Raw genomic sequence first — 12,431 nt, 5'->3', positions numbered from 1 at the left:
CCACCCCCCCCCCCCCCCCAATTTCAACAAGTTCATACCAGCGCCCCCAAATCTATGGGCCCCAGAAGGAGGTGCTCCCATCCTCCATCGTTTACTATGGAAGCTTGGTTGTGAACAGAGCAGAAATCCTCTGAGTTGGGCCTCTGAAATGTTGTGCGCCAGCACCCCCTAGCGTAGCTTAGAGGGAACTGTGGTGGGGTGCGTGTGCTGGAAACCTGCCCTCTCCAGCTCCTTCCGGATAAGACCTGGAAGCCCCCAACCCCCGTTCCGGAAACGTTTCCGCCAGGGCCGGCTCACTCACTAGGCGAACTAGGCGCTCGCCTAGAGCGCGCCGGCCCTTAGGGGCACCAAACTGGCACACACACACCCTGCTGTCCTGGTTCAGCTGCAAACACTACTGAGTTTTAAACATGTTATGATCTTTCTGATGATACAAACACCAATTCCACCAAAGAACTTAGCCCTCTGGGCACAGAAGGGTCACTCAGCTGAATCAAAGAAGAATCTAAGTAGGGGGGCTATTACATAAGGACACTCAAGTTGCAACTGACTTATGGCAACCCCAGCAAGGAACTGTCAAGGCAAGTGAGAAGCAGAGGTTGTTTGTGACTGCGAGTGCCTTTCTTTGCAGAGTCTTCCTTGGTGGGAGCCAGATGTGCAAAGCAGGCAAAGTTACAAAAGCAAAAGTGAGTGTTAAGAGCATGGGTGCCAGGGGAACGGGAGGTCCGGGGTACAGACCCAATTAACGGGTCCGAGCCATGGTGGGCGCATGGGGGGGGGGCACGCCAGAAGGGATCCTCGCCTAGGGTGCAAAATAAGCTGGGGCCGGCCCTGATTTCTGCCCAGACGGCAGCCAAGCTCGCACCCTTCAAGCCAGTTAAAGCGGGCTACTTCTTGCTCCTCGCCATGCCTCCAGGGAAGGAGAGAGAGAGAGAGAGAGAGAGAGAGAGAGAGAGAGCCTGACGCACTCACGTTGGAGGAACTGCTGCGTGTCCAGCAACTTATACGTTTTCTCCCTCTCCAGTTTGTTGGGCCGGTCATCGTGGGCGGCCAGCGGGCCCTTCCAGTAAACCCGGCCTTGGCACTGGCGCTTCAAGAAGAGCCCTTCGGGGGCCACCCAGAGGAGCACCCCCCGGTGCAAGTGGGGGAGCAGCCGCTGGACGATGTCCGCTGTCCTGGCCGCCCGGCCGTTCCCCGCCAGCGCCTCCGGCGAGGGCAGCTGGATCTGCTCGATGCTGCTGGGGCCGTAAAGGCGCTCGTCTTCGGCCGGCACCGGGCGGTAGGTGATCCGGCACCCCTCTGACGAGTTGGTGGTGACCTCCTTCACCAGCACGTCTGTGTAGTAGATGCGGACGTACAGCCAGCAATCTGGGGGGCGGGGGGGGGAGACGAGAGATGCGTGGGTTTATTTTCAAAACCATAAGAGGTAAAGGTAAAGGTTCCCTTGCTCGAAAGCCAGTCGAGTCCGACTCTAGGGTTGCGGTCGGAACGCTGTTACCTTCCCACCTAAGTGGTACCTATTTATCTACTTGCAATTTCTTGCTTTCGAACTGCTAGAACCATACATCTCTCAAAATCAATCCTCCCTCTAAGCTGTGGAGTCTTGTGAGCTACCGGCATTAAAGTTGTGAGCAAGCGATTTGGCTACTGCATGAATTAGTTTGCTCTGGAGCCCTCCTGCCTGAGCTAAGACAAAAATGTGTGAGCCGGAGGCTAATACTGTGAGCTAGCTCACACTCACTCAGCTTAGAGGGAACATGTCAATCCGTCTGGACGCTCAGGATGGCTGGTAACAGCACAAAGCCGTAAAAATCAATTAAAAGACATCTAATGAAGAAGAGACTAGATTTATACCCCGCCCTTCACTACCTGAAGGAGTCTCAGAGTGGCTCACAATCTCCTTTCCCTTCCCCTCCCCACAACAGACACCCTGTGAGGTAGGTGGGGCTGAGGGAGCTCTCTCGAGGACTGCTCTTCAGAGAACAGCTCTGACAGAACTATGGCTTGCCAAAGGTCATCCAGCAGCTGCAAGTGGAGGAGTGGGGAATCAAACCCGGTTCTCCCAGATCACTTAACCATGACACCAAACTGGCTCTCCAAGGAAGTCCAGGGTGCTACGCAGAGGTAGGCAACGGCAAACCCCCTCTGAACGTCTTTTGGTTCAATAAGTGACGGGAATACTTGGTCATGGATAAAATATGAGATGCTATTTCCTTGGCGGAGAATCCGGACTTTATTCAGATTATTTGGAACGTTGGTTCCCCTTTCTTGAACAGATGGAAAGACACGGTGAGCTTTAAAAGGCACTTCCTGATCATTTGAAGGTTATAAGCTATGTACTGAAAAGCTGTTTGGTTTTATTGCTCTTGGCCTTTTTGGGTGTGTTTGTCATTATGTTACTGTTGTTACTGTTGCGGTTTCCTAATAGTCTGGGCTACTGTAAATGGTTGTCATATTATATCAATAAAGGATCATTAAGTTAAAAATAAAAGAAACCCCAAGAAGGGGTTATCATAAGTTGGCTGTGATTTGATGGCATTTTCCACCAAACCCCATTTTAATTTGGGGGCATTTGGGGGCCACTTTGAGTCCCTACCATGGGAGAACAGAGGTGTAGAAATATTTAAACCTACAAACATTTCCACATGTTGTTATGATCTTGGCTATTCGGATTAACCGTGAAGGGTTGACTTGACAAACTGATGGCGGTCTTGGGGGACTGCTCCCCACCAGGCCTTGCTTTGGAATAAAAAAACCCAACAGGGCCTGGGGGGGATACGAAGTTTGAACTGTGGACTTCAGCCTTTCCAGAGGTAGGGCCTTTCCACCAAACCCCATTTTAATTTGGGGGCCACTTTGAGTCCCTACCATGGGAGAACAGAGGTGTATAAATATTTAAACCTACAAACATTTCCGCATGTTGTTATGATCTTGGCTATTCTGATTAACCGTGAAAGGTTGACTTGACAAACTGATGGGGGTCTTGGGGGACTGCTCCTCACCAGGCCTTGCTTTGGAATGAAAAAACCAACAGGGCGAGGGGGGGGGATACGAAGTTTGAACTGTGGACTTCAGCCTTTCCAGAGGTAGGGCCCACTTCAGCTACAAGAGAGCCGGTTTGGTATAGTGGTTAAGAGCGGAGGAGGGGGAGGAGAAGGAGAAGAGGAGGAGGAGGAGATTGGATTTATACCCTGCCCTTCACTACCCAAAGGTGTCTCCGAGCAACTTCCAATCTTCTTTCTCTCCCCCTCCCCACAACAGACACCCTGTGAGGTAGGCGGGGCTGAGAGAGCCCTCTCGTTAACTGCTCTTTCAAGGACAGCTCTTGTTCTCCCAGATTTGAGTCTGCACACTTAACCGGGTTCGATTCCCCACTCCTCCACGTGCAGCTGCTGGTGTGACGATGGGTCAGTCACAGTTCTCTCAGAGCTGTTCTCTCAAGAGCAGTGCTCGAGAGAGCTCTCTCAGCCCCGCCTACCTCCCAGGGTGTCTGTTGTGGGGAGGGGGAGGGAAAGGAGATTGTAAGCTGCTCTGAGACTCCTTTGGGTAGTGAAGGGCAGGGTATACATCCAGTCTGTTCTCCTCCTTCTTTTACAAGCATGTCACAGGAGCACGCATGACATCAGCTTCCAGGAGGGTAGCTGAGCTGGTCTGCACCAGAAGAGCCATATTCAAGTCCAGCTGCACCTGAGATTTTCGGGGCATGAGCTTTTGAGCGTCAAAGCTCCCTCTGTACGGCTTGCATCTGATGAAGAGAGCTGTTTCTCACGGAGACTCTGGGCGGATTACAGGTTCAGAGGGCAGCCGTGCTGGTCTGCACGAGAAGAGCGAGATTTGAATCCAGAGCACCTTGGAGACCAATGAGATCTGACAAAGGGAGAGTTGCCTCTCAGAAGCCTACACCCTGACAAGTCTTGTCCAGGAGCTGCTGGACTCCGAGCCACAACATGTGACATCAGAGTCACATGGCAGAACACCAGGGGACCAGAGTTACGACCTTGCCAATGTCCAGGGCAGACCCGTGGGCAGGAAGCACAACACAAGCGCTGTGAGATGCTACCCCCAGACCTGTCTGAAGAGCATCAGAAGAGCCCCACTGGATCAGACCAACTGTGTGCATCCAGTCCAGCATCCTATCTCACACATTGGCCAACCAGTTCCTCTGGAGGGCCAGCAACAGGGCAGAGAGGCCGAGGCCTTCCTAAGAACATCAGAAGAGCCCTGCTGGATCAGACCAGTGAGGGTCCATCTGGTCCAGCATCCTGCCTCACACAGGGGCCAGCCACTTCCTCTGGAGGGCCAACAACAGGGCCCATAGTCTGAGGCCTTCACAAGAACATCAGAAGAGCCCTGCAGGATCAGACCGGGGTCCATCTAGTACTGTCTCACAGAGTGGCCAGCCAGTTCCTCTGGACAGCCAACAACAGAGCATAGAGGCCGAGGCCTTCATAAGAACAACAGAAGAGCCCTGCTGGATCACACCAGTGAGGGTCCATCTAGTTCAGCCTCCTGTCTCACACAGTGGCCAACCAGTTCCTCTGGAGGGCCAGCAACAGGGCAGAGAGGCTGAGGCCTTCATAAGAACATCAGAAGAGCCCTGCTGGATCAGACCAGTGAGGGTCCATCTAGTCTGGAATCCTGTCTCACACAGTGGCCAACCATTTCCTCTGGAGGGCCACTGAAGGGTCAACAACAGGGCATAGAGGCCGAGGCCTTCATAAGAACATCAGAAGAGCCCTGCTGGATCAGACCAGTGAGGGTCCATCTAGTCTGGAATCCTGTCTCACACAGTGGCCAACCATTTCCTCTGGAGGGCCAACAGCACGGCATAGAGGCTGAGGCCTTCACAAGAACATCAGAAGAGCCCTGCAGGATCAGACCGGGGTCCATCTAGTCCTGTCTCACACAGTGGCCAACCACTTCTTCTGGAGGGCCAACAGCAGGGCATAGATGCCGAGGCCTTCACGAAAATATCAGAGGAGCCCTGCTGGATGAAGACAGTGGTCCATCCAGTCCAGCATCCGGTCTTACACATTGTCCAATGAGTTCTTCTGGAGGGCCAACAACAGGGAGGGCATAGAGACTGTGGCCTTCATAAGAACCTCAGAAGAGCCCTGCTGGATCAGACCAGTGAGGGCCCATCCAGTCCAGCATCCTGTCTCACACAGTGGCCAGCCAATTCCTCCAGAGGGCCAACAACAGGGCACAGAGGCCGAGGCCTTCCCTGATGTTGCCTCCTGGCTCTGGGATTCAGAGGTTTACTGCTTCTGAATGTGGAGGTTCCCCTCAGCCGCCATGGCTAGGAGCTCTTGACAGACCTCTCCTCCATGAAGCTATCTAATCTCCCTTTAAAGCTGTTTATTTCTGTGACCATCACTCCACCCTCTACATTTTAGTCACTTTCTATGGATAGTGGTATTTTCTTTTGTCCACCCTGAACCTACTGCCCATGAGCTTCACTGGATGCCCTCGTGTTCTAGTACTGTGGGAAAGTGGGGACTAAGTTAAAGCAGATAACCATGGCTACACTTGTGGGGTCTGGGGGGGGGGGAGAAACCCTTTTTTGCAAAATAAGATTTTTTTTTTAAAGACCCTTTCTGAAAGAGCCAGTTTGGTGTTGTGGTTAAGTGTGCAGACTCTAATCTGGGAGAACCGGGTTTGATTCCCCACTCCTCCACTTGCACCTGGTGGGGAGGGGAAGGGAAAGGTGTTTGTGAGCCGCTCTGAGACACCTTTGGGTAGTGAAGGGCGGGGTATAAATCCAATCTCCCCACCCACCTCACAGGGTGTCTGTTGTGGGGAGAGGAAGGGAGAGGAGCTTGTAAGCCGCTCTGAGACTCCAAGTGAAGGGCGGGGTATAAATCCAATCTCTTCTTCTTCTTCTTCATATACATGAGCCAAGAAACTGAAGTAAAAAACCGGATGCATAAGCAGCCTACAGATAAGTCTGGGCACATCCGCCTATTATGGGTTGGGGCAGGCGGACGAAACGTGCACAAAACCTTGTACAAGATCACTCTTGTTAGTCACAAGAAGTCTTGCACTCAGCAGGACTGAGGAAGTGGATTTGCTGTATGATCCCTACATGGTCTTGCCGTTTCCTGAAAGGCACGTTGGGTTTCCCCCTGTTCTGGCAAGACAATGGCAAATGCACTGACGTCAGAGAGGAGTACGAACCACAACTGGAAAGTACTTTCACACTCAAACGGTAGTGGCAACTTGCAACCGACCTGACGCAAAGCTCCCTCTACGCTGTGGAGTCTTGTGAGCAAAAATTCTTCTTTGTAAGCTACCGGCATTGAAGTGGTGAGCCAGCGATTTGGCTGCTGCATCAATTAGTTTGCACTGGAGCCCTCCTTCCTGAGCTAAGACAAAAATGTGTGAACCGGAGACAAAAAACTGTGAGGTAGCTCACACTAGCTCAGCTTAGAGGGAACACTGGACCTGAGTTCCCCCCCTTTTGTCCCCCCCCCTTTTTAACAATCACTGAAATTTGGGCAGAGAGATTATGCATGGGAAAGAGCAGGTAGAGAAAGAGGTACTTTTCTCCCTTTCTAAGGAGGGAAATACCTGGAGGTTTGGGGGGTGGATTCTGTAGAGGGCAGCATTGGGCGGGGGGGGGGCGGAAGGACTCAGCAGGTATAATGTCATAGGGTCTACCCTCCTAAAGCAGTCATTTTCTCTAGGGGAACTGATCTCTGTCATCTGGAGATCAATTGTAGCAGTGGGAGATCTCCAGGTCCCACCTGGAGATTGGCAACCCTAGGGGGAAGTCAGCTGCACAGCAGGGGGTTGAAGAGAATGGTTTGATGGCTGCTGGGCCAAGATTGGCAACAATAGTTCCCCAGGAGCCCCATCGTAAATGCACCAAACAATTCCTCAAGATTTTCCAAAACACTTCTCTGTTTTGGGCTCCTGGGGAACTTTGAAGTAGCACCAAAGCTTTAAGATCTCTCCAGCTGTCACCTGGAGACTGGCAACAGCTTGTCTGGAGTGTGGGCAGCATGGCATTGTGTCTGTCTGAGGTCCCCCTCTTCCTCCTCCTCCTCAGATCCCACCCTCAGCAGGCTTCATCCCTAAAATATCCTGGAAGTTTCCAACCTGGAGTTGGCAACCCTATCTGCCTGTCTGTCTTAAGTTTTACAAAAAAAAACCCCCCACACACACAGCCTCTGCCTAGGGAGCAGCTGACATCATTCTCCTCTCCCAACTGAAAATTCCAACTGTCTTGCGGGGGGGTGGGGGTGAGTTTGAGGTGTGGAATGGAGTGTAGTCCAATCAGCTTCCATATGTAAATGACCTTGGAACGCTGGCCGGGACTGCACAAAGCAGCCAATGAACCCAGCCAGTGTCTTCCGAGTGGCAGTTTTTTCGGCCTAACACTAAAGGGGCCAATTTTAGAACTTTGGCACCCACTATTCTTTTATATATAAGGAGAGATAAGGAGAGATGAGATGCAACATATAAAACCCGCCCTGACTCAAAGCATTTTTAAAAAAAATCAAAATTATGTGCCTAGAAAAGCCGGGCTATGTGAACTGTGAGCTGGGCCTGACCTGAGGAGATTATTCATCGCTGTTTTATGATTTCAAGTTGAGGATTCGTAAATGAAAGCTTTTGTGGTGGTTAAGAAACACCCAGGGGATTTTTGTTTTGTTCTGTGGGCAGAGCAGAGATCTCTAACGAAGAATTCCCAGCCCCTTCACAAAACTATCATTAACATATCATGTTTTCCAAAAGCGTGCAAAATGTACTAGGCCCCCATACGTCATTTATAATCCCACAAGGGCCCCCGCTCAGGCATTTGCCATCTAAAAAAAGAAAAAGACAGGAAGTGAAGATAGTCACCACGTCCAGAGTTCCTTGGGAACGACATTGCAATGGACTTGGTTTCACTAGCAAACCAGCTTTTTGTTTCAACGGAGGAACAGCTTAAAGAACGTAAGAAGAGCCCTGTTGGAACAGATCAATAGTCCATCTAGTTCCTCTGGACAGCCAACAACAGGGCAGAGAGGCTGAGGCCTTCATAAGAACATCAGAAGAGCCCTGCAGGATCCGACCAGTGGTCCATCTAGTCCAGCATCCTTTCTCACACAGTGGCCAACCAGTTCCTCTGCAGGGCCAACAACAGGGCAGAGAGGCCGAGGCCTTCATAAGAACATCAGAAGAGCTCTGCTGGATCAGACCAGTGGGGGTCCCTGTAGTCCAGCATCCCGTCTCACACAGTGGCCAACCTGTTCTTCTGAACAGCCAACAACAGGGCAGAGAGGCCGAGGCCTTCCCCTAACGTTGCCACCAGACTCTGGGATTCAGAGGATTAGTGCCTCTGAATGTGGAGGTTCCCCTCAGTCACCATGGCAAGTAGCCTTTGATAAGATTTATCCTCCATGAAACTATTTGATCCCCTTTTAAAGCTGCTTATTCCTGAGGCCATCACTACTTTCTCTGGCCCTGGTCACAGATTTCTAGGGGTTCCAGCAAATTAACTTGATTTCCTCTCATCCTATTAATTTTCACGTATGTAGTGAGTCAAGGGTTCAGAAGGAGCTAGAGATTGGGCCTCCAGAAGAACTGGAAACGTGAATGTGGTTGTTAGCCAGTTCTCCCAAAAGGCACTCCTCTCCCCACACCAGGGGTCCCCAGCCTTTCTGAGCCTGTGGGCACCTTTGGAATTTTGACACAGCATGGAGGGTGTAGCCACAAAATGGCGCAGCTACTGGATGACCTTGGGCAAGCCGTAGTTCTGATCAGAGCTGTTCTTGAAAGGCGAAAGAAGGAGGGGGGAGCCACAAAATGGCTGCCACAGAAGGGAGAGTGAGCCACAAAATGGTTGCCGCAGAAGGGAGAGCAAGCCACATAATGGCTGCCGCAAAAGGGAGAGCGAGCCACAAAATGGCTGCCGCAGAAGGGAGAGCGAGCCACAAAATGGCTGCCACAGATTGCCGGCCATCACACAATGAAGATCCTTGTGCTGCGGTGGCAGCTGCTGTCAAGGCGACATTTTTTTAACCACCCGCAGAGCCAATCAAATCCTCAACAGTCAATCAGAAGTCCTGTTGGGCAAAAACCCCACCTGGCCCTGCTCACTTTTTAAAAACATATCTGTCAGGTTGATGATGCCACTGGACATCATGCTGCCCACGGGGACTGTGTTGGGGACCCCTGCCACAGAATGGGCATCGTGGAATGGACGACCAGCAATCCTTTCGGAAGTGCATCAGTCGAGCAGAAAGTGTCCGGTGCTTCAAGCAATCCGAAAAGGTGCCCAGAGGCGACTTGTGGGGCACACGTTTTCGTTCCCTACCTGAATTGATGTTTTCACTGAAGCCGTACTGGGACCGGGGATCCGGGAAACGAAGACTCGGATGACAGCGGAACTGCACTGGGCTCCAGTTGCAAAAATACCCTTTTATCTGGTAGCCTGGGAGAAACAAACACAAGCCACAGCATGTCACTTTTGTTCACCCGGTCTGTTTGAAGTGGCGCGGTGATTCGAACACAGACATGTCTCGGTTTGTGCGCCTGGGATCGGGGGTTGAAATCTCACCCACAGCAACAGCAGAGCAAAGTTTGAGTCCGGCGGCACCTTGAAGACCAACAAAAGTTTATTCAAGGTATGAGCTTTCGTGTGCAAGGCACACGAAAAACTGTGCCTTGCACACAAACGCTTACACCTTCAATAAACCTTTTCTGGTCTTTAAGGTGTTGGAAATATGTGTGTTGCAAAGTCTAAATTCAGCCATTACAAGGATAATGTGTTTACCCTGTGTGCTATTGTTTGAACTGACCTGGAAGGAAACCTGGCAGAAAGCCAATGGAGAGAAAGCCCGGGAAACTGGAGCCTATTTACTCATAATCATTGGTTAATGTATTCAGGTGATTTCATTCTGGGGTCAAGAAGAAAGAGGAATCTCCATTTACCAACTGTGTGGTCAGTCTGTCTGTTGCTCTGCTTGTAACAGCAAGGATGTGGTCTTCTTCTTTTTTTTAATAAATACCCGAGGGTACACTTTTATTATTTTTTCCATTATATACTACAGACAGACAAACATACATACAAACAACCCCTAACTACCCCCCACAACATATAACAAGAGACTATCATTTCTTCTGCTTGCTAAATTTCTAAATTCATTATCTATTTTACTAAGCTTATCTTTTTTGCATTCTCAAATTACTACATTTATTTATCAGTTGCATTTACATTATACCAATCGTAGACTCTCTTCCAAGTTTTTTGAAAAGTCCATTCTGTACCGGCTCTCATCTCAAGTGTCAGTTTGTCATTTTCCGCCGTTTCAAATATTTTATTCACGTATTCTTGTTTCGTTGGTATTTCCATTGTTTTCCAATATTTAGCATATACTATCCTTGCAGCTGTTGACATATGAACTATCAAATACCTATCTGCTTTATCAAAGTCTTTCGGAAATATATTCAATAACAGTATCTCTGGAGTAAACGGGATATTAGTTCTTATTATTTTTTTCCATTATCTCATGAATGCATCTCCAGTACCTCTTTATGACATCACATAACCACCACATGTGATAAAAAGAACCAGTCTTATTTTTACATTTCCAACATTTATCAGAGCAATTAACATTTTGTTTAGCTAATCTATCTGGTGTAATATACCATCTATAAAACATCTTATACATGTTCTCTTTATATGACACAGCATTAGTTAATTTTATATTTTTCCGCCAAGTATGCTTCCACTCTTCAAAATTAATATTACGGCCTATATTCTGGGCCAAGGAAGTGGTCTTAAGTGTTTGTTGTTTTGTAGATTTCCCATGTACCTTTCCCTTTAGAAATAAATATTTTTAAGTAGAAAGAACATGCCTCCTTCTCCAGTGAGCAAAGATCCTTTGCAAGTTCTGAATATCTAACTATTTTTACCAGTTTTTCCAACAAAAGGTGCCACCGGACTCTAAATTTGCTCCGCTCCTGCAGACTAACACGGCTGACTACCTGGATCTATCCTCAGCAACAGTGACGGCCAGCGGGAGATTGTACGGCAAACCGTAGCCAACCTTACACCGACTGCCTCTGGCAGAAGCAACCTCTGTGGGTAGGTCCCTGGGAGAATTCTAGCAACAGCCCCTGAAGGAGAAAGGAGATTTGACGTGTCTCCAGTGACACAATCCGCTCCCCAAACCCTGGCCCTCAAAAGCCAAGCTACGAAGAAAGAGATGCCGGTTTTAGACTTCTCGCTTCCAACCTGACTACGGGTTCAGAGGGTAGCCGTCGTATTGGTCTGCCACTGAAGAGGAGCGAGATTTGAATCCAGGAGCACCTGACAGACCAACGAGATTTTTTTTGGGGGGTATGAGGTTTTGAAAGTCACAGCTGCCTTCATCTGGAGGTGGGGGGCTGCGGCTCAGTGGCACAACATCTGCATGGCACGCAGAAGGTCCCAGGTTCAATCTCTGTCATCTCCAGTTAAAAGGACCAGGTAAACAGGTGATGCGAAAGACCTCTGCCTGGGACCCAGGAGAGCCACTGAGTAGTCTGAGTAGACAAGACTGACCTTGATGGACCAACGATCTGAAGGAGGAGGAGGAGGAGGAGGAGATTGGATTTATACCCCACCCTTCACTACCCAAAGGAGTCTCAGAGCAGCTTAAAAACTCCTTTCCCTTCCCCTCCCCACAACAGACACCCTGGGAGGTAGGTGGCGCTGAGAGAGCTCTTTCGAGGACTGCCCTTGAGAGAACAGCTCTGAGAGAACTTGTAACTGACCCAAGGTCATCCAGCAGCTGCGAGTGGAGGAGGGGAGAATCAAACCCGGTTCTCCCAGATTAGAGTCACCCTAATTATGTCTTTGTCCCCAGCTTTAACGTGGAGTTTGTTTTTAAAAAGAAACAAAATTCAGAAGCAGGGCTTGGAGGGAAGACCTTGGCGCCACTGAAATTGCCCTTTTTGCCCTTTTACTATGACTGGCTGCCAGATATTTGTTTGAATGTCTTTACAAATTTGTATTGGAACTTTCGGTCCTAGTATTAAGAACATAAGAACATAAGAGACGCCAAGGTTGGATCAGGCCAGTGGCCCATCCAGTCCAACACTCTGTCACACAGGGGCCAGAAATACCAGAGGCCATCAGGAGGTCCAGCAGTGGGGCCAGGACACTAGAAGCCCTCCCACTGTTGACCCCCCCCCAAGCACCAAGAAGACAGAGCATCACTTGCCCCAGACTGAGAGTCCCTATCTATACCTTGTGGCTAATAGCCACTGATGGACCTCTGCTCCATATGTTTATCTAATTCCCTCGTATAAGAACATAAAAGAAGGCAATGTTGGATCAGGCCAAAGGCCCATCCAGTCCAACACTGTGTCACACAGTGGCCAGAAATACCAGGTGCCATCAGGAGGACCACCAGTGGGACCAGGACATTAGAAGCCCTCCCACTGTTGCCCCCCCC

The 12,431-nt window shown here is 49.9% G+C and overlaps 1 protein-coding gene across 1 annotated transcript in view; it reads right to left on the bottom strand.

Annotated features, from left to right (window-relative positions):
* Positions 1-12,431, bottom strand: part of LOC107116914 (interferon regulatory factor 4-like) — a 50,729-nt gene that overhangs the window by 10,644 nt on the left and 27,654 nt on the right. The window contains exons 5-6 of the mRNA XM_015418939.1: positions 9,305-9,421; positions 973-1,368 (exon numbers count right to left, since the gene is read on the bottom strand). Of these exons, the coding sequence (XP_015274425.1) occupies positions 973-1,368; positions 9,305-9,421 (513 nt within the window). The remainder of the gene's footprint in view (positions 1-972; positions 1,369-9,304; positions 9,422-12,431) is intronic.

Source organism: Gekko japonicus, unplaced genomic scaffold (genome assembly GCF_001447785.1).
Source record: "Gekko japonicus isolate JY-2015 unplaced genomic scaffold, Gekko_japonicus_V1.1 scaffold2617, whole genome shotgun sequence".
Classification (NCBI taxonomy): domain Eukaryota; kingdom Metazoa; phylum Chordata; class Lepidosauria; order Squamata; family Gekkonidae; genus Gekko; species Gekko japonicus.
The sequence above is the reverse complement of the archived record's forward strand: the minus strand, read 5'-3'. Positions and strand labels throughout refer to the sequence as shown.